Below are 19,648 nucleotides of genomic sequence, written 5' to 3'. Positions count from 1 at the left end.
AGCCTTGGTGATTCTATGTGGGCGATGTAAAATGAACAGAATATTATTTCAAAAGGCAAATAGAAGATGGTGCTGATTTGGTTGTGTTATTTTTGTCTCTGTTTGTAAACGTTATAGTGTGTTGGTTTGTTTTTCTATTAGGAGCAGAGCAGCCACCCATGTTATCCATTCTGGTAACACCTGTTAGGGCTCAGCTTTTTTTTATGAAAGTCTGTCTAGCTTTTGTCATCTTCAGAGGCAGCAAAGAGTTGTCTCAATATCTATATAAGTTTAATTCACTTTGTGGGGAGATAATAGGTGCATTTACTTCTTGAATAGTGGCACCGTCATTTTATCTTGCTTACAGGACATGAAAAGTATTTGCTCTGTGTTTTCCCCTGTAGCAGCATTGGTAGCAGTACAATGGTGTTTACAGAAGAGCTGAGGGCTTGCTTAGGCCTCCTTGGCTGATCAGAACAAGGCAAGCCAGAGCAGCGGAGCTGGCCGGGGGGGAAGAGAGCTGCCCTTTTACATGTAAAATGGTTAGCAAAGGTTTGCAGAGCATAAAGATTTCCTGGAGCTGAGTGCTAGCTAAGTTAGAAGCACCATGCAAATACACAGTATACTTCTAGCTGATCGTATCTTTCTTCACCTCATGCTGCAGATGTAAAGCAAAGCCTTCTCTTTTCCACATCTTCTGTCTGTGGTTTGGTTATACAACATTTTTCTTTTTTTACCCCCATCTCCTTCTTTTCTCTGACATCTCTGTTCTTCAAACTGCCAACTGAATCTGCTTCTTGTACTTGTCTGAAGTGGGAGGATTTAAGTGCAGCAGCTTTGCCAGAGCTTTCTTGTGGTTTTTATCCAATTTGATTCTAACTTACTCTGTTTCTGTGGTTCGCTTGGGGCTGGGTATTCATCAATATAGAGGTGATGATCAGAAGGGAAAGCACAAGAATTTTGTATTTGTACAGCAATTGGTTCTCTATAGCATGAAAAGTAGCCAACCAAAACAGTCCTGCTTACTCTCAAAATATGTGGCTGTCAGAACTCTTTTGCAGAAGCTCCTTATGGTATCTTTTTGTAATGAGTTGATAATGAGTTTTATTCTCTTGCATAATGCTCCTGAGGAAAGCATAGGGTTTGTCTGTTCATTTTTTTTCTTCTGTTGATTATATTTTGTTCCTTTCTTTTTCTGGTGAAGTATATTTCTTTCTCTCCAGTTATCCTATTTTATGTTAGCTGAATGGCCAACCCTATTTAAAGGTATTTGTAAAGTGCCTCTGTGAATGGTTTAGGTACTTCTGTTCTTGCAGCTCTGCTAACTAAAATGGGAAGAGAAACCACACTTGTTTTTCTGGCTGGCTGTGTTGAGTCATTCTTTAAGGGGGAAAGGCTGCTGCTGTTGAAGAGCTTCTGAATATTTGCCCAAGTTTACTCTTAGTGTGATAGGCTATTTTCATTCCTCCCCTTTCTGTCTTGCTTTTCTCCTTCCTCTTCACTTTCCAGGACTGCTTTAGTTTCTTTGCATTATTGTGAGTCTGTATCACCGCCTCATATGGTGGGGAACTGCTAGTCTGAGGCTAATTGCTTGCTTTCATTGTAGGCTGAGTCCTTGGATTTGAAGTCTTGTTGATGCCATTGAGATAAATACCTTGGACCTACAAGAGAAGAGAATTTCTGATAGACCCACTCCACTCTGTTCAAGCCTATGACTGGGGGTTTCACCGTAGCACCGTCCTTTGCTCTTCAGTCCCACAAGATGGGCTCATTCAGAAGGCCCCGACCACGCTTCATGAGCTCTCCAGTGCTCAGTGACCTGCCACGTTTCCAGGCAGCTCGGCAGGCCCTGCAGCTCAGCTCCAATTCAGCATGGAACAGGTGAGCAACACATACCTTTTTGTGAAGGACTGATCTTTGTACTTCAGACTATTTATGGTGGACCCCTTGCTCTTGCTGAACTAGGTCTGCTTATTAATGTGTCACAGACGTAGCCCAGCAAAAGCATCACATGGTTTTGTGCTAGGATAGAAAGCTGACCAAACTTGTCTGCAAAAGAGAATGTCTATGAAGCAAATGTCATCTCCTCTTGTTGGCTGTGGTCCAGCAGCTGTAAAAGCTTGCTATCTTGTTACTTCAGGATTTCCTCTGCACTGATCAGAAAAGTATTAGAGTATCCCTCAACAGCTGTTGCTGCAGCTTATGTGCTTCAAGCAAGGCTTGAAGATGGGCCTGACTGAAATGATGCTGGCTGCAGAAGGTCTTCCAGCACAGCCAGGATCCTGCCAGATGCTGCCAGCTGGGTGGCTCAGCTGGTCCTTTCAGCATCTCTGGGTAATGCAATGTGATGTGTTTGGCAGATATTGCCAGAAATCTGTCTCTTCTCATAGCTAATAGCCTGCAGCACATAGCGGAGATCCCCTAACCAGTTGTTTTAAAGATGTCTCTCCTGTGAATAATTTCTCTGTGCATGGAGTCCCTGTGATGACTTTCCATTGCTTATTCTGAACACAATTTAAGACTAGGTCTTCTCGGGCTCCTGTGAGAGATGTAGACTTGTGATTTTGAGGGAGGAAAAAATGGAAGTATTTAAGTACAATTAAACTTTCCCTCCCCATTTTAACTACTCAGCTGTTGATGGCTATCTCCTGTTGCACTGAGCCAACAGTATGATTTAAACACTATTATTTATGGATGTTGTGCTGTCTCATTTCTTTTTTGACAGTGTTCAAACAGCAGTGATAAATGTGTTCAAAGGGGGAGGCTTGCAGAACAATGAACTTTATACCCTCAATGAGAATATCAGGTAGGTTGCTGAAATATGTGGAAAAGGAATTTTTCTAGCTGCTTGTTTGGTGTTTCCTTGTTTTTGTTCCCAAGTAGAAATGTACTGAGAAGAGATGAGCGGGAGAAATATGGATGGGTAGGAGAGAACTGAAGCATGTGTATAGAATTTCAGGCTGACTTCTTACTTTTTTCTTTTTTTGCTATGGGGTGCTATGTGACAAATAAAAAATCAAGTTAAAATTGTGTGTGTGTATATATATATATACACACAAGGATCTTGCCCTTTTGTCTCCTTCTATGGAATTTTCCTCTTAGGCCTGTTTTCCTCCCCTTGTTTCTAGTTTCTATAAAGACATTCATAGCAGTAGTAATGTTTTTTTGTTTTTGATTTTTTTCTAAAGCCAAGCTTCTCAAAACCACGTATATAACTTTTATATGAAATGCTAATTTCAGAAAAAGATCAGGAAATACCAATCTTAAGGATTAAAAAGGCCTAAAGTCTAACAGTGATGATAAAAGTGTTGTTTTTCATTTTAAGCCTCATGGTTATCTGTGGTTTCGATCTGATTACTTGGAAACTTCATTTAATGGTAGATAGGATTATAGAGCAGACACAGAGCAGTTTATTCTTGTGTTGATTCCAAGTGGTGCTAAGAGGAGTGTTGACATTTCACAACTGTAGTTCCTTATTTCTCCTCTTTCTCACTGCATCCGCATTCACCCATCACGAATGTTGTCATAGAGGACTCAACTTTTGCGTTTATGTCCTTACCCCATCGCTACTGTGTTTTTGCTGTATGCCAAGTTCAATGGTTACTAGAGCCAAGAACTTACTGAACAGCAAACTACCCTTTTTCCCTAATGTCAAATTAAATGCAGGATGTGAGTCTTTGTCCTACTTGATATGGTCCCAAGGTGAAAGCTTCATAAAGTTGCAATTTCTTATGCTTTAACAGTGTTTAAATGTCCTCAAGGCAGAAGTCCTCAAGTTAGATTTAAGTACTTGCAGCAGTATTAATTCTCTATGGGATGAGGATTTCTGTATGTGAAAGGGAAAAAGCAGATGTTTCCAAAGGCTTACGACACCCTAACCCACAGCCTGCAGTATACTTGAGAACTGGCTTTTGGTTTTTTGACTTGTCTCCTAGGCTGCTGGTCACTGCAGTGGCTGCAGCCTGCTTTCCTGAACTGGTGCAAGCAGGTACTCCTTCCCAGCCTCATGGGGGGGAGGTATGTTGGAGAGTATAGCCCCTGTGGCTGGACTGTGCTTTGCTAGTGTCAGTCAACAGAGTCGGTCTGGACTGTCAAGAGCAAAGAACAAGAAATTCTTTGTGAAACTTGTATGCTTTGTGTACAAAGTGGTGGTGGTGGGAGAACAAGTAAGCTTTTCCACTCACAGGCAGCACTTGGAAGCTCTCACCTTGGAATTAATGTTCCTACAGGTGCCTGAGCATTGCTTACATCTCAGAATGTCATTCTCTGAATAGGCTGTTTTAACACTTCTTCAGTCGAAGGAACCAAGGACTTGCAACTGCCTGCATGTTTGTATATTCATCTGCAGCTTTGCACTTGTGATTCTTGGTATAGCTCTCAAGAAAATATCAGTACAGTGTGTATGAGGTGAGTTTCTAGCCTGACACTGGTTGAGAAACCAAGCCTGTCAGACGGCCAAGTCTTTTGTGCTGTTAGGTTGAGTTGGTGCATCTTTCTCCTTTGTGTTTCTCTACTCACATCATCTGTGGAAGTTAGCTATTAGAACATTGAATTTGCTACAGACTCTGCACAGCATATAACTGTTTGTCAGTGGGAGAAGGGGAGAGTTTTAAAGTAGGGCAGTAATGACAGAGCTAGGAGGCGAGCAGCTGGTAACATCTTGCTCTGGATTGCTTGAAGTCCTTATCTTGCTGTGATTTGACAACAACTCGCTGGATACTTTTTTTTTAATTGTTCTGGAAGTTAATTGTCATGGCAAGAGGGAATGTCAGGAATGCCACGGAGAGATGGGATGTAGGATGCAAGGAGTGACCTGGTCATGGTTAGGAGGGAAAGCCCATCAGGTTCTCTCTGGAGTGCATGCTTTGGTGTGCAGGGATGGAATGGTCCACTTCAGAGAACAAATGTCCTGCTAGGGCTGGTAAATGAGCTGATCAAAAGCCTTCAGGGTTCTACTGAAGCCATTGTAGTGCATCTCACAAACCAGCCCTCAAAGACTTATCTGGTTTCTCCATCTTGCAGAAATAGAAATGTACTTTTGAGACGGGTGGGGTGAATGTAACTAATCTGAGGAAGATGTAAAGGTGGCTCTGCGCCTCCTGAATAAATGTGGAAATTTTGCAGAAAGCTTGGTGAGGAAGATTGCAGTCAAGAGCTATGTTCACCAAGGGTTAGAAACAAGAGCCCTAGTTAATATTCTGTTAATAAGAATGCAGCCTGAGAACTGGATGTCCCAGTTGCTATTTTTGAGCACTCTTGGTAATGCTTCACTTTTGTGAAAAGCAAAACTCTTAAATCAAGAAAAAAAAATGCAATGTTTTAGTGTTTTGCAGTGGGAAGTGTTGAGCACCTTTTAAATCTTAGGCAGAATTTACTGCTGCAAAATTTACCATCATAGTTACTGAAAGCTGGAAGTTCCCATGCTTTAAACTGTAAGCTGTTTTTATGATGCTTCTGATTTAAAGCAACCCTGTTTTTCATCTCAGGATTTTGAAGCATAAACATATACTGGAATTTGGAACTTTTTATTATAGCCAAATTTAAAATCCAACAGTTCTTAATCAGAAGTATATGTTGAGTAGCTTCTGCATGCATGTATGTAAACAATATCTTACTAAATTTCTAGAAATGTGTTCTTGAAAAATATGCTGTGTTTTCTGGTTTTGGTTTTTATGTGGTAGCCATGGGGAAGCCACAGCTGCTGCTTGCATGTTTACTTCATAGCTTCTCCTTATCCTCTCACCTTCTACTTCCAAGAGAAAAGGAAGTACTGTGGGGGAGTTATACTATTTTCATTGCAATGGAAGGTGACTTTCCTTAAAGAAATATCAGAAAAAGGATGAACTGTAAGCCAAACAAAAACTTCAGAATTATTTTCCAGCTTCTTATGCGTTCAGTGATGTTAATGTGGTTTTGTTTGTTCCAGGTGAGTGGCTTATCAACAGAAGGTTTCAGGGAAGCTGTTTCTTCATAATTCTAGAGTATCTTTTGTAGGTATTGGTAGAATATATACTTGGATGTAAAAAATCTAACTGTTGTCAGGACACGTTCATATGTGTTCAGGTATCTTTGGTATGACTGGTAGTGAAATGTGAATCTTCCTGTAAGAAGTGACCAGCGATTGCTCTTACTTCATGGATACATTCCTTCTATCTACAGACGGCTGTTGAAGAGTGAACTGGGATCCTTCATCACTGATTACTTTCAGGTATTACATAATTTACTTCACTTCTTGAGATTCGGCCTGTTTGGTTTTCTAGCATACAGAGTCCTTTTTTCAAGCATGTAACCTACACATTTCACCTTTGTTTTGCCATGAGAGATCATGGAGGTATGGAATATCTTTAGTATGGCCCATATAGCCCTGAAAGTAACCATATTTATGGGCATATATGCTAAATTAGGGGTAATCTTCTTTTGCCCTTAAGAAGGGCTACCAGCAGCCTGCCTACCAAAAATCAAGGGATTTACTTGAACTTCTTTAAGAAGATGGGTTGCTTTCTTTTTTGTTTTGTTTATTTTACTAATAAACAAATAAGCACTAAGGATTCTGGAATACGTTTTCTGAAACAGGCTAGCAGAGGGGAAGAGAAAATATAACAGCTTTCTGTTTTTGGGGGGGTGCAGATAAGGAAGTCCTTATCAGCAGGAAATCAACCTGGTTACTGTTTGCCTTCTAGAATATAGATGCAATCTCTAAAAAAGCAAAAGGTGAAGGATTAGGGAAGATGCAATCAATCAAAAATCTGTTATTGCTTCTCACTGATGTTGTCCAGATAGACAGAGGTTCACATGCAACCACATGAAAGCATGTGTAAGATGACTTTGAGAGAACACCAATGGCTTTCAGTATTGCAAGTTTTTCAGTGTAGTGCTGATTTTAAAAAGAGGTTGCTGAAAACAAGAGGGATTTTTTTGTTGTTGTTGGCTTCATCTCTTTTGAGTAAGAGAGAATTTCAGTACTTTCTGAGGTGTTATGCTGCTGTGTGCTTTGGTAACAGTTTTAAAGGGGGGAGGTGAATAGTGTTGTTTCCTATCAGTATTAGATTACTTAAAAAATAAAAATCCCCACTGTACAATCAAGTGAGAAGCAAGCTCTGCCCTGGTGGTGGTTTTGTTTCACTTCTTTAGCCCCTATCTGTGTAACTTTCTTACTGGAAAGAGGTAGCTCCTGGTGGTAAGCAGTGGGACGTTTCCTTGAAGGGTAGTACAGCAGAGAGGTGGTGAACCTGTAGTACAAACCCATAGTACTGCTGGGTTGGAAATCTGTTGCTGTCCTAGTTAACTTGAAAGTAGTCAAAGCTTTGCAGCTAAATGTATGAGGAAAACTGAACTTTGAAAAAGCTTCATCAGGAGCCTGTGTACTGTGGTGCTGGGCATGGCACTGCAGTCTGGAAGAAGTAGAGAATTTCAAGGGTTAGACTGCAGTCTGTTCTGAATTTGTTTTTCTGTCAGTCTGTCTGCTCGCAGTTGTATGAATTCCTCAGCATGTATGTAGTAGTTCATCTGCTGTTCTCTCACTGAATCCTGTGACTAAAATTTATTTCTGGGGGACTTCTTATAAAGCTCAGCTTTATAAGAAGTAACTTGGTATCCATCAGGCTTAGCCTGAAGCAAAACTCTCGGTGCTGGCAAGCCACAAAGACAAGCAATGTGAGATAAAGGCTGCTGTAGGAAATGATCTTTTTTTTTTCCCTGCTGTGAGTTAAGGTGCATATTTCTAATTCTAGTTTGTCAGCATGTGCCAGTGGTAAATGTTACTGTTCCCTCTGAGTGTCTTTAGTCAAAAATCCCAGGGCCACAGGATTGGGAAAGACTGTTCACGTGACAAAGAAAGGCTGACAAAATTTTGTCTGTGGATTCAGTTTCACTGTTGACATCAGCTGATCTAAAGCTAAGTTGCACCACCAAATGATTTGGCTGAAAAAGAAAAGGGAAAAAATTCCAGGTTTTCCATTGGGTTGACTTCCCCGTTGGTCATGTGCTCGTCCCCTCTGATAGTAGGGAGGTGATAGGAGCAGGTCACCAGGATGAGGGGGGCAGTGGAAATGCTAATTTTGGCACAGACTTTTTCTGCATCTCTTAAAGCTCTCTGCAGAAGCTATCCTGAGAACTGAGTTTACTGTTAAGTTGAAATAGAACCTGAAGGATCTGCTCTCGTTTTTAACCTGGCTGTTTTAGATTGCCTAGCAGCAATTAGAACAGCTAATCAGTTCACATAGCATTTGGATGTGACAATATGACTGTTTTCTACCTCTTAAGCTGCAACACTTGTAACAGGAGCCACTAAGGTTGTTTTGGTAAATCCATTATATTATGTATATTTTATACCCATACAGAGAAACTTTATTTTTTCTAATCACTGAATGTTTAGGAGTAAAACTGAGCAAAGATTTCACTAGTGAGACAAAGCTACTGTTGTGATCATCTCGAGTTGATTACTCGCAAGTCATTTTCACCAACTCCCATGAAGATTGCCAGGTTTTAGTTACTGACGTTGCTAAAGGAATGTTTAGGAAACTGATGGGGTTTAAGCACTCTTTGTCTGTGACCAAACCTTCGTCATACCAGAATCTGGTTTGTGTTAGGAAGAGAGATGTAATTCCTACAAGAGCTTTGGTAGAAAGTCAGATGTTTCATTCTGAAGGAGGTCTGTGTTTATAAATCTGCTGCTTTAGCAACCCAGTTAGGTATACAAGCCGTATCCTTGGATCAGAGTCTGACTGCAATTGCCAAATAAGCTCGGACTCAGCATACTCAATACTTGTTGCAGATTTGCCTTAGTTGATCTGGGTCTTCCAGCACCAAACTTATCCATGACCTGATACAATAGATTCCTGCTGCTGCAAAGGGGGCATGTTGCACCCTCTCCTCTGCTCAGTAGCTCATTCTGCTTTCACTGATGCTTTAGGTGGCTGGGTTAGCAAGCAACAGGCAGGGTTCCCATGTTAAGATGCCAGTGTTTGGAGGAATGTGGTGAACTGAAAGTGCTCTGGGGCAGCTGTAGGATTTTCCAGGTGAGCTCCCTTCATGCTGTTTGATCCTTACAGTTTTGAAGAATATTTCTGAAACAGAAAGCTAATGAGTACTGATGCATTATCTTTGTCATTCTGCCTGTAGCCTGAAAAGCAAACCTCTGGAGATGAACTGTTTCTTTTCACTCTCTGGGGCTTGTTAATCTTGAAACTTGCAGAGGAAAATGGAAACGTTAGCTGTTTCACAGCTAACCGCTTTAGCAAAACTGCCTGGTTTGTGCACGTTAACCCTGAACTGCCTCCTCCCATGGCAGAGACCCCATCCCTTCCCCAGCACCACCTCCTTGATACATCCCAAAAGTTGTGACTGCACAATGGCCAGCTGGGTAGATGTTCTTTTTCTTCAATGAGAGCTTTGACATCTTGGAAATAGGAGTGAGGCTGCTATGTAACTCATAGCCCATTGCAGCATGTGCTCTGGGAGGCAGGGAGCCCTGGCTCAGGGTTAGGCCCAGCTTTCTGTCTGTATGCAAAAGTCATATAAACCACAGTGCACAAGACTCCTGTCGCTGGTGTGTCAAAGTCAATAAGATCAGAGTGGATAAGTGCAAAAGGCTTCCACTTTTGCCCGTTTCACAGAAGGGCATGGAAACAGCAGCGTGGGTACTGAAGTGGCTGTTGCTGCTCAGTGAGGGCACCACTCACACTCCCAATTGGGCCTCCTTCATGCCCGTGGGCTGGAGTGGTGCTGCCTGTGAGGGACCAGAACACCTCCTGTGTGATCTGCAGGGCTTGGCTGAGCCCTGTAGCAGTCCTGTGTGGTGGGCTGCTGTTTGCTGTTGTATTTCTGTCTTTCTGTGGCTGAAACCCTCCCCTCAGGCAGGTCTGCTGATTATTTCTGCTTCATCTGGTGCTTTCTAGGGACTGAACTGGTATGATGCAACTTCAGAGGCTCCAGCTTTGTTAGCATGGGAGCCTGGGCCAGTTCAGCCCCTGGCTTGTGAGCCCAGTGCAGGGGCCAGTCCTGGGTGGCTGTGCTAGCAGATGCCTGCCTTCAGGCCTGTGCACCTCTGCTCTGTGGATGTGCATGATTCACTGGCAGTTACTGCTCAGAACTTTCTGCTGGGCTGTCCCCAGGCAGGCTCCACATGGGGCCATGCTTATGGTAGCAGAGCTGTGTGGGCACAGCCACATGGGATTTTCCTGTAGCTGCTGCCAAGTGGGGGCATTGTGGTCTGGGTCACGGCAGAGCTGCCTACACGCCTGCCTACTCTGCTTTCCTCCTTACTCCCTCTGCTTCACTTTCTCTCTTCATGTGGGGATTCTTATTTTAGTCTGGATTTTGAGCGAGGCTGTCTCTAGGAGAGTGATTTAAGATATTGCTTCATTTTTCTCTTGTCGTTTCTACATTGGATCAAAATGTTTTCTGTGTTTCTGTCACCGTTTTTTCCCTCTTTCTAGAAAGAAAATAAAAGTGGGGGAAGGGCGTATGCTTTGGGTTGGAAATTCTGCAGCTTACAGAGACTTACATTTTTAGAACACTGCAAGAATTAGGTAGGTGTTTATGTGCAGTTGGCAGGCTAAGTAGCAACTTGTTAGAAAATACCTGGTAAATAAGTCTGAGTGATATTTTTTTTCTCAAATTAATGTCATACCATCCTGTAAACAGTGGCTCTGAGCTTGCATTTAACACTAGAACACAAAGCCTCGGTTGGTTCAAAGAGGAATGCATATAAGAAATGATGGCATGTGTGGAAGAGAAACTTTTTTCCATCTAGTAAAATGGGGCCAATTATCTTGTGCTTGCTCTGGACCAGTGTTTTTCTGTTCCCACGTTATGTTTCTGCTTGATCAAATAGTATTAATTTGTTCATCTTAGTGTGGCTTGGAGTTTTTAGAATTTAGAGCTCAGCTTGGAGAGCTGAAGGAAATATTTTTTTTTTCTGTACTTAAATGGGTGTTCAAACATACTTTTTTACTCAGTGTGGTGATGTATTGGGAAATATTACTTTCTTTTTTTTTTTTGTTTAGGGAGAATTCCTCTGTGCCTTGCAATCTTCAGATACAAGGCATTCAGATAAGATGCAACATCTCCTGTGGTGGCTTGGGCTTTCTCTTTTTTTTTTCCCTGTAAATTGTTGCCCAAAGCTCAGCTGCTTTTCACTGCTTTCAACTTGATCATAATCCTCCAGCAGTGCAAGCTGCAACGGTGGCAGGACTGTCATGCAGAGCAGCTCCTGCTGGTTCTGCACAGGCCTTTTTTATGACCAGGCACCTGCACCTCCCATGTGCAATGTCTCATTTGCTTCTGGCTAAGGCAGCTGGGTTTGCTTGGCCTCCTTGTGCTGTGCCATCGTGTACTCTAGCTGATTTTGATCAGAGTATAGCAGGACCCAACGCAGGCCGAACTTTTCAGATAAACATCCTTTAAGCCTGTTTTGGCCAAGTCTCTACTTGATCCTGCTTGCGAAAGTCTTATTTTTCTTTTTTTTTTTTTTTCCTCCTCTCAGCTCTGTGCCTCTGTTTTGCCTCTGGCATCCAGGATAAAGCAGTAATGAAACCTGTAACCTAGGCAAAGTCTGATACAGACCTTTGCTGTGGTTGTCTTTATTACATTGTATTGATTTATCAGCAAACCATGAAGGATTTTTTTTAATGAAACTTACCTGTCTTGCTTCTTTCTAGAAGAAAATATTTGAGTTGAATCAATTTCTAAGCCTATGACTTGATCAGAAAAGAGAAAATTTGAGATGATTGGAACATTTGCTGTGACTGTGTGTTATGGAACTGAACTTGTTTCTTAGGGCATCTAAGAATGAGACTGTAATCTTGATAGTACATGGAAATAGATACATTCATAAAAGCATTAAAGCAGAAAAAAAAATTGTTCTGATCTGGGCATATCAGGAACCCAGAAAAGCAGGCTTCTTTTCAGAAGAACTTGATGGCTTTTTGAGCTGGTGTCAGCAGTTGGGGACTGGTGCTGCTGGAGCTGCCCAGGTGGCTGCTGAGGTGCCAGGAGCAGCAGGAACTGGAGCAGACCAGTCTAGGAGGCACACAGCCTGGGAGCATCTACTCGCTGTCTCTAGCGTTGAAGAGTGCTCTGCTGGCACCCACAGCCCTTTGACTGTAGTTAGTCATTTGCACACTACTTGTGAATGGATTCAGAAGGTCACATGCAGAAGTCCTTAGGGCTCTTGTCTCCACACAGTTGTCTGTGTACAGAATGGTAATTTTAGCATGTTCCTGTGTTGAACAGGAATGTTCAGGTCAGCTCTGACTCCCGTGCTGAAACTGCTAGTGTTATTGGATAGTAGACTATGGAAACATTTTGTAGTTTTGTTGGACTGTGTGGATAGGATTGTTTCTGTGCTGTGTCAGAGCTAGCAAAGGTTAATCTTGTGACTCGGATGGGCAATTCAAATTATTTCATCCTGTGTTTTGACTGTAAAATGCTGTTTCTGATGTGTAACTAATTTAAAGGAAATCTATATTCTTCAAATCTATATTCTTCATTACTTGAGAATAAGACTATACTAAATATTTTTGGGTTTGAATTCCTGGGGGGGAAGGAAGAAGTCCTACTAGCAGGAGTCCTAAATTAGTTTAAAACAAACATGACCATTGATTCTTTTAAATATTGCACGGTGCACACAAGAGAAACTGTTACTGCTACTGCCAAAGTTAACCACTGGCAGAGAGCATGGCCATTCCTCCCTCCTGTCATGAGTGAGCTTTGGGTATAAACAAGGGGACTCTGCACCAATAAAGTGCATCTGGAAATGGGATGTATGGGGCAGGGGAGACCTGTGGTCCCAGTTCAGTATTGACTCTTGTAGATGGGCAGATGCAGAGGTGGGCTTCTCTCTTGGCCTGGGCAGGCTTATGCTGTTACCTGCTTGTGTACACTGTGACCAAACCAGGCTGGTATGTGGTTACAGTGGAAGGCAGGTCTCACATCCAAAGCAGCATCACAGGGGCAGGTTTGTGGTACAGCGGGAGGTGATATGGCAGAATATTGTAAAGGCAGTGTTATTTGGGAGCAAAAATAGGTATACATTGTTTCTCAGATGCTGAAGCAGTTGAGACATGCAGCTTTGACATAGTTACCCATGAAAGGTCTTCCCCTGCACTTTTAGACAAGTGTTTCAAGTAATGTGCTGGGTCTGTTCTTCCAGTTGACTGTCAGAGGGAATTGATGAGTGTGCAGAACTTGCAGTAAGACCAGGTCTGGTGGCAGTGTGTTGAGCAAGTACTGTGGCACGACTGATCTTCAACTGTATATAAAGTGGGAAACAGCTGAAAAAAAAATAAAAAAAAGCATATGTTCTTCCGTGTTTGTTTTGAGTAATGGAAAAGGCAAATGCATGTCTCTCTTCTCTTTTGGCAGAACCAGCTCCTTGCGAAGGGCTTGCTGTTCATAGAGGAGAAGGTTAAGCTGTGTGAAGGCAAGTACAGTAAGAAACCTGTTTTGGAGTGGGGTCCTTGTGGGCTCTTTCAAGTCATGCTTTGATGTTTGGCCAGAGGAGATGACTCACGTAACTGAAAAACATGCAGCCCTTTCTGATACTATCTGAGAGTCACCCAAACTATTGGGGTCATGTTGCACTGCAGTCTGTGCATTGCTTATGGCTGGAGGGCTGTTTGCAGAACTGTGTGTCTGCAGTATTCCCGCCAGTCGTGGCTTCACCATGAGAGTGGTAGCAGGGGTCTTGGATGGAATTTGAACCTGGGCTCAATGCACTTCTAAGCTGGATGCAAATCCTGTTGAGAAACTGTGCTGAGAGTCCTCTGCCTTTCATTTCTGAATGTGATTTGCAGCTCCATAGTCTGACTGTTTGGACTCTTGGAAGCATGATTTTGGTTGCAGCAGTACTGTGTCATTCAGCTTTTGAGAGCTGAGCTAACAGGTCTTGTGTAAATGTAAAGAGAAATTGATTATGTGGAGGGGATTGGGATTCTTCAGGAAAGAAGCTAACCATTCATGAAGATCTGTTCAAACCACTGGGTTACAGATGCCTGTTGCCACAGAGCCAGTGGACGAAGGCCAGCTTGGAGCAGCAAGGCTCGGGGGTAGCTGTTAGGGGAGTTAGTCTTGTTATTAATGGTTTGCTCAAGCAGAGAGTGCTGGCTAAAGCACACATCTTTATTCAAAACTAGGCTACCATTTGATTTGACCCAGTTTTGTAGCCTGTAGGGAAGATCCCTTGCTAATCATCAGCTTGCGGTATCTGGGTCATTAAATGCCAATGGACACTTCTAACCTTGTGTCGTTGTTGTTGCTGGTTCCTCCATGCTGTTCTTCATCAAATGACTCTGCCCAGCATGCTGTGGGACTGTCTAGCTGTGCAGCTGCCCACCCTCTGCTTGGTGTGTGCTTCTTTAGCACAGACCCTGTAATGGAGGGGGGAAAAAAGGCAGTTTTACCCACTTCTTGTGAATGTGGATGCCTGCCATGCTGCTGCTGCCAGCTCTTCAGACTAGACACTGAACGGCTTATCACAGTATGATATTTTGTTGGTTTTTTTTATTCATATAAAATTATTCAAGTTTCTGCTTTAGCACGAGGAAAAGTGAGTTACAGACTACAGCGACTTGAAAGCAGACAGGGAGTAGTTTGCAACCAGTCAAGCAGTTTATGTGGGTTTAAATTTCCCAGGCAGACAGCAAATTCCCCTTGGTAAGCTTTTTTTTCCCTCCATCAAAGTGGAGTTCAAAGTGACCCTGGATCCACTGCATCTTTGCAGGCTGGCATCTCTATGTGAGATGACTTTTCCTTCATAACATGTAGACTTGTTCCAGGTCCTGTGGTCGCAGCAACAAGAACTTCTTGTACATGTCCTCTGCTAGTTCTGTCTTCCTGGAAAATTTTTCCCGTCCCAGTACTGAAAGATGGAATCATGTCCCCACTGCAGGGCACGACACTGTTTTACTGTGTCTGTTTTTTTCTAACCTCAGTCTCATATTTTAATGTCATATTTTTCTTGATATACTCTGTCAGACTCTTCTTCAATGCCTGTAGGATTTATGATTTTTTTCAAGAAACAAACCACTCTGCATTGCAATTCAAAAGGAAAAGGATTCTGGCATTTCACTTTTATCTTCACACAAATTAATTACAGACCTGGGGGGGAGAGAGGGGGAGAAGTTCACCTGCTTCCTGTTGTCTTTTTCACTTACATCTGGCAGTTTCTGGCGGTGGGTATCTGTTATGGGGGTGCTGGGTAGGTCTCATGTGCTCAGCTTCAGAAGCTGGTGGCATATCTGAGATACTTCCCTCTCAGCCCTCCTGCAGTCAGCGAGGTCTCTGCTTGAAAGGAAACATCTGCAGTACCTGGTCCTGCTGACTCTTCCTTCTGACTGGGTCATAAGCAACGTGACCAATGGCTAACCCACTAAAAACCTCACGTGGAGGTCTCCACATGGGGAAAATGCTTTCGTGCATAATAAGGCTTCCCTTAGATACAGTTTTATTGTCTTCCAGTTCCTCATTTCAGCTTGAAGCTGAAACTTTGAAGCTGCCTTGAGCAGCTTTCTTCATTTACTGCTCCTTGAGTCTTGTCTACTTGAGAGCTCCACATGAGGATCTGTGAGAGGAAATGAATTTGTCAGAAACTTTTATTATTGTCTGTATTTGCTCCTGGAATTTCTAGGGTTTGTATCTAAAACTGGAAAAAAAAGCTTGGGAAAACATGGGTGCTTGTGATAGGAAAAATTACCAGAAAAGCTTTGAGGTTTTGGGCTTAAGTGCTGAGAAACATACAGGTCTTTAAGTTAAGCCTATAAGAATAATTTAACGTGTCTGTCCAAACTATCATGTTTTTTAAAGCTTTTTTTTTTTGTTAATAACAGGTTTTTGACCACAGTTGTTTCTTGTTATGGGAGTCATGAGTTGTGTACCATGGTCTGCCTTCATTTGAAATTTCCACTTATGCTTGGGGATATGTGTTGAAGTCAGATTCACATGAGGGCTAACCACAAGTCTGTTTCACTCAGGAATCTTCCAGTTTGCCATGTTTGAGAGAAGCCATTAGAGGAGTGCCATGGCTTTGTGGCCTATCAAAGTTGTGGTCTCCTTCGAATTCATGACTTCTTTGTCTGCTCTTGAGGGTGGTCAGATGCTGGAGATGAATTTGCTCTTACAAAAGGTCTCTCTGACTCAGAGGCTGCAGGAGAGCTGATACTGGCTGTGACCTCCCAGCTTCCATATGCAGCTGCTAGCGTGCAGCTAGGCTCCTGTAATAGTCCAGTAATTGTGAGCTGTGAAGTTGCACAGTCCTTTGCTCAGAGTTAGAGCCTCCTCTCAAAGAGATGCTTTGCTGTTTTGTTGGAGTTTCTCGTGTTTTGCACAGGGCCTGTTCTCTTCACACTATGTGACAGAGTGGTTTGTGATCGCAACCTTGTGTCTCTGCCAGTTAAGGTAAAGTTTAGCTGGGGTATGTTTGTTTCTGTAAGAAAAAACTGAATGTGAGTTTGTATCTCTTACTTGGGGAAGGAGAGAATAGTGGAACAATTCAACTGGATTTCAGTTGCGTTTATTGCTCCCAATCTCTATTTTTGTAGGTGAGGATCGCATTGACATCCTGTCTGAAATTTGGGATCACTACTTTACAGAGACTCTTCCTACGCTCCAGGCAATATTCTACCCAGTCCAGGTAATCTTAATTAAAGTAACTGTGATGTCTGCTAACACCACAGGGAAATGTCTGTTTCAGCAGAACTGGCTAGTGCCTAAGCAGGTCTCAAAACCTTGAAGCTAAATCTGAGCAGAAGTAGCATTTATCCAGATCGGCATTCATTTCTAAGAATGCCTGCTAAAATCTGCTGGATGAGCAGTCTTCTGAGCTTTTATTTCTTTGTCTACCCTCTATCTGTGCTTAAGTAAGCTTGTACACCTATATTATTGGATTATTTGTCTATATTGAAGCTCTGGACCATCTGCAAAAATAGGTTCTTCCATTTCTAAGTATTTGGAACTCTGGTATGGATGTCAGTGACGATTTGTCTTCAGAGAAGGAAATACGAAGACCAGATCATGAACGAATATGCCTTACCCATTCAAACTACTTATGGAGTGTTTACTTCCAAGCTGTCTTGGGAAAATCTTCTGTTAGGGTTTCTAGAGCTTTGATAAAGGGGCAAGTAAGTCTCTAAGGATGCATGAACAACTTGTGTAAGACTTATTTATACTGAATATTTTAAATCTGAGTATCCCATCAGAGTTATTGGGCTCTATCAGCTTTTCATGTAGCTTTGGCCAAAGTTTCTGTATGAGAAATCTGGATATCTCCCTAGGCTATTTTAATCTTCTGTCCTGTCAGAGAAGCAGAAATGTACTTCATAAGTAGAATGACATTGAGAAATGCTACCTGCCTTCTCTTGACTTTTGACTGTTTCATGAGATGTGTTTTCTGGAAAAGCTTCTTTTAGTTATATACCCTTTGAGCTTTATGTGCTGCCTTTCAAAGAAAACAATGTTTGCCCCCTTTTCCTCTAATCCTATTAAAGCCAGCATCTCCTAAAAGAGTAAAAGCCTTCTGTAAAGACAGACACTAACCTTTTTACTGTGTTTATTCTTTCCTTGCTGCAGAAGCTTAAAGGTGGGTGTTTGGCAGCTAAAACTGCACAATTCCAATATTCTCCATTTCTGTCTTCACAACTAACTCGCACCAATGGAGTGATCTCATCTGTTTATGTAGCAGTTTGCCTGTTCTGCAGTTATCTGTGCACTGTAGAAACAGCGGAGCTATCTGCATTATGTGGTACCTGCAAATGCTGATAATGCTTCCACTTACCAGAAAAATCTACCTTAGTGCAAAAACTACCACAGAGTAGTTGCAGCTTTGGGAATTTACTTGGTAGTGATTAAACTATGAGTATGGGATGTTGAGATACTTTGAAATAATAACTTTTGTAGTGTCTATCTTGTTGCAAAGTCTTCATCAAAAATCTTTTACAGCAACTGTTAGGGGAGTGTTATTTGATAGATGAAGAACTGAAATGTAGCAGACTGAGTATTTAAAACTTTGCAAGCACCTGTGTCCTATATGTTTATGGATTTGATTCCTTCTGGATATACCGAAGAACCTGACTCTAAGTAAAGCTGTCCTAGGTTACAATTACAATGAAGTGAGTTGCTGGTGCAGCAAGAAACTGATGATATTGCTCTTATCCCAAGCTAGTGCCCTTGTAGTAAGCTTGGTTTTTCCTACAAATGAGGGACTGTATGTGCCTATTTATCTGATGTACTACCAATAGTAGAGAGAGATCATCTGCAAATCTCTTCCACCAAGTTGCTGAAGATACGTTGCTCCAGTAGCTGAGAAGGTCCGTGTGTGGCGTTCTACGTTTGGAACTCCTTTGTTGCAAATGTCAGCACAAGCATTTTGTAACTTTGTGATCCTGCTGGCTGACAGTTCAAAATGGAAGTAAGTCAGCCAAATATGTGAGCATGTAACCAGAAGTAACTTTCTATCTCAACCAAGTTTAAACCTGAGGCTCATTGCTGTTGCAGAAGTATGACCTTTAAGCAGCCAAGTGGGTTAAATTGCTGTACAGAGGAAAACTATGTAAACAGGTCACTGACTTTAATATAATTGTAGCTGTTGATGTAACCACTTGGTGTGGAAAAAGAATAGCAAATCTTGTTTTGTTTGGCACAATGAAATCTTTGCATTTTGAAACGGGGTATGAAATTGAGCTAAACTGCATGATATAAATAAAGTGTGCAGCTGCTGAAATATAGTTTGGAGATAAATAGAACCAAGCAGTTCTACACCTCAATGTTTCTAAGCACTCGGTTTAAAACCAAAGTGCTTTCACAGTGGCAGTGCCACCTGCCATACCACTGGCTTTAGGTCATATTTACATATTGATGATGCTGTTAATTATGACATTAAAATCATTATGAATTAATGATTAACTGATGTTAATTCCTTCCAGCTAAATATTTGCCTCAGTGAGTATGTTACAGATACTATAAAATGGTTGCAAAATAGAGTGCAGGTCAGAGATTAATGTGTTGGGGAGAACAAGGAAAACTTTGGGCTGGAAAGTAAGCAGGGTTGGGAGAAAACTTTCTGCTGTTAAATGGGGCAAGATAAAGTCACACGTATCTTAAGCCTGGCAGGAGGGAATGTAGTAATGCACCAGAATGCCCAGTATGGTCCAAGGAGGCTTAATGCTCTAAGAAATAGAACAATGTCTTCACTTGCTAAACCTTCTCACTTTTTGTTGTTAAAGGCCACAACGTACCCTGAGGTAGAAGTCAAAGCTGTTGCTTTCATTCCATCTAGTTGCTTTTTAAACGGTGTAAGTACAAGCAGTCTAACTGGCTTTGTTCTAGCCTAAATCCTAAAATCTATAGTTGACTGCATTGTGGATTTTTGTCTTGCCATCTGGGTCTAAAGAGCAGATGTTGAGCAGACAGATACAGAACAGAGGTAGGCTTGATTAAGGAATATTCTGTACTGATCTCTTTCTCTACCAAATCTTTTGTGATTTTTCAGCTCCAAGCATCAAAAGCACAAGTTGTATCCATCCTGGGCTTCATGTGTTTGTGCCAAGATTGGCTGCCAGTTGGATTTTATGAATATGTTAGCTTGTTGAAATACAGGCTTTTATTTTTTTTTACTCCAAACCTAACAACACATAACATAAGAAGTTACTCCTTTGAGAACTTATGTGAGATTACT

General features: G+C 41.9%; 2 protein-coding genes across 3 annotated transcripts in view; both read left to right on the top strand.

The window, feature by feature from the left end:
• The window catches only part of LDLRAD3 (low density lipoprotein receptor class A domain containing 3), a 282,869-nt gene that overhangs the window by 177,921 nt on the left and 85,300 nt on the right, over positions 1–19,648 (top strand). The window lies entirely within an intron of this gene.
• PRR5L (proline rich 5 like) overlaps positions 1–19,648 on the top strand; it is a 41,599-nt gene that overhangs the window by 10,127 nt on the left and 11,824 nt on the right. For both annotated transcript variants that reach the window (XM_065754975.1, XM_065754974.1), the window contains exons 2-6: positions 1,586–1,860; positions 2,705–2,785; positions 6,139–6,187; positions 13,345–13,402; positions 16,518–16,609. In XM_065754975.1, coding sequence (XP_065611047.1) covers positions 1,691–1,860; positions 2,705–2,785; positions 6,139–6,187; positions 13,345–13,402; positions 16,518–16,609 — 450 coding nt within the window. In that variant the 5' untranslated portion in view covers positions 1,586–1,690. The remainder of the gene's footprint in view (positions 1–1,585; positions 1,861–2,704; positions 2,786–6,138; positions 6,188–13,344; positions 13,403–16,517; positions 16,610–19,648) is intronic.

The sequence above is a fragment of the Cyrtonyx montezumae genome, unplaced genomic scaffold (assembly GCF_038088225.1).
Source record: "Cyrtonyx montezumae isolate F1298 unplaced genomic scaffold, pur_monq_1.0 scaffold_10, whole genome shotgun sequence".
NCBI lineage: Eukaryota > Metazoa > Chordata > Aves > Galliformes > Odontophoridae > Cyrtonyx > Cyrtonyx montezumae.
This window is presented reverse-complemented; position numbering and strand designations above follow the sequence as displayed.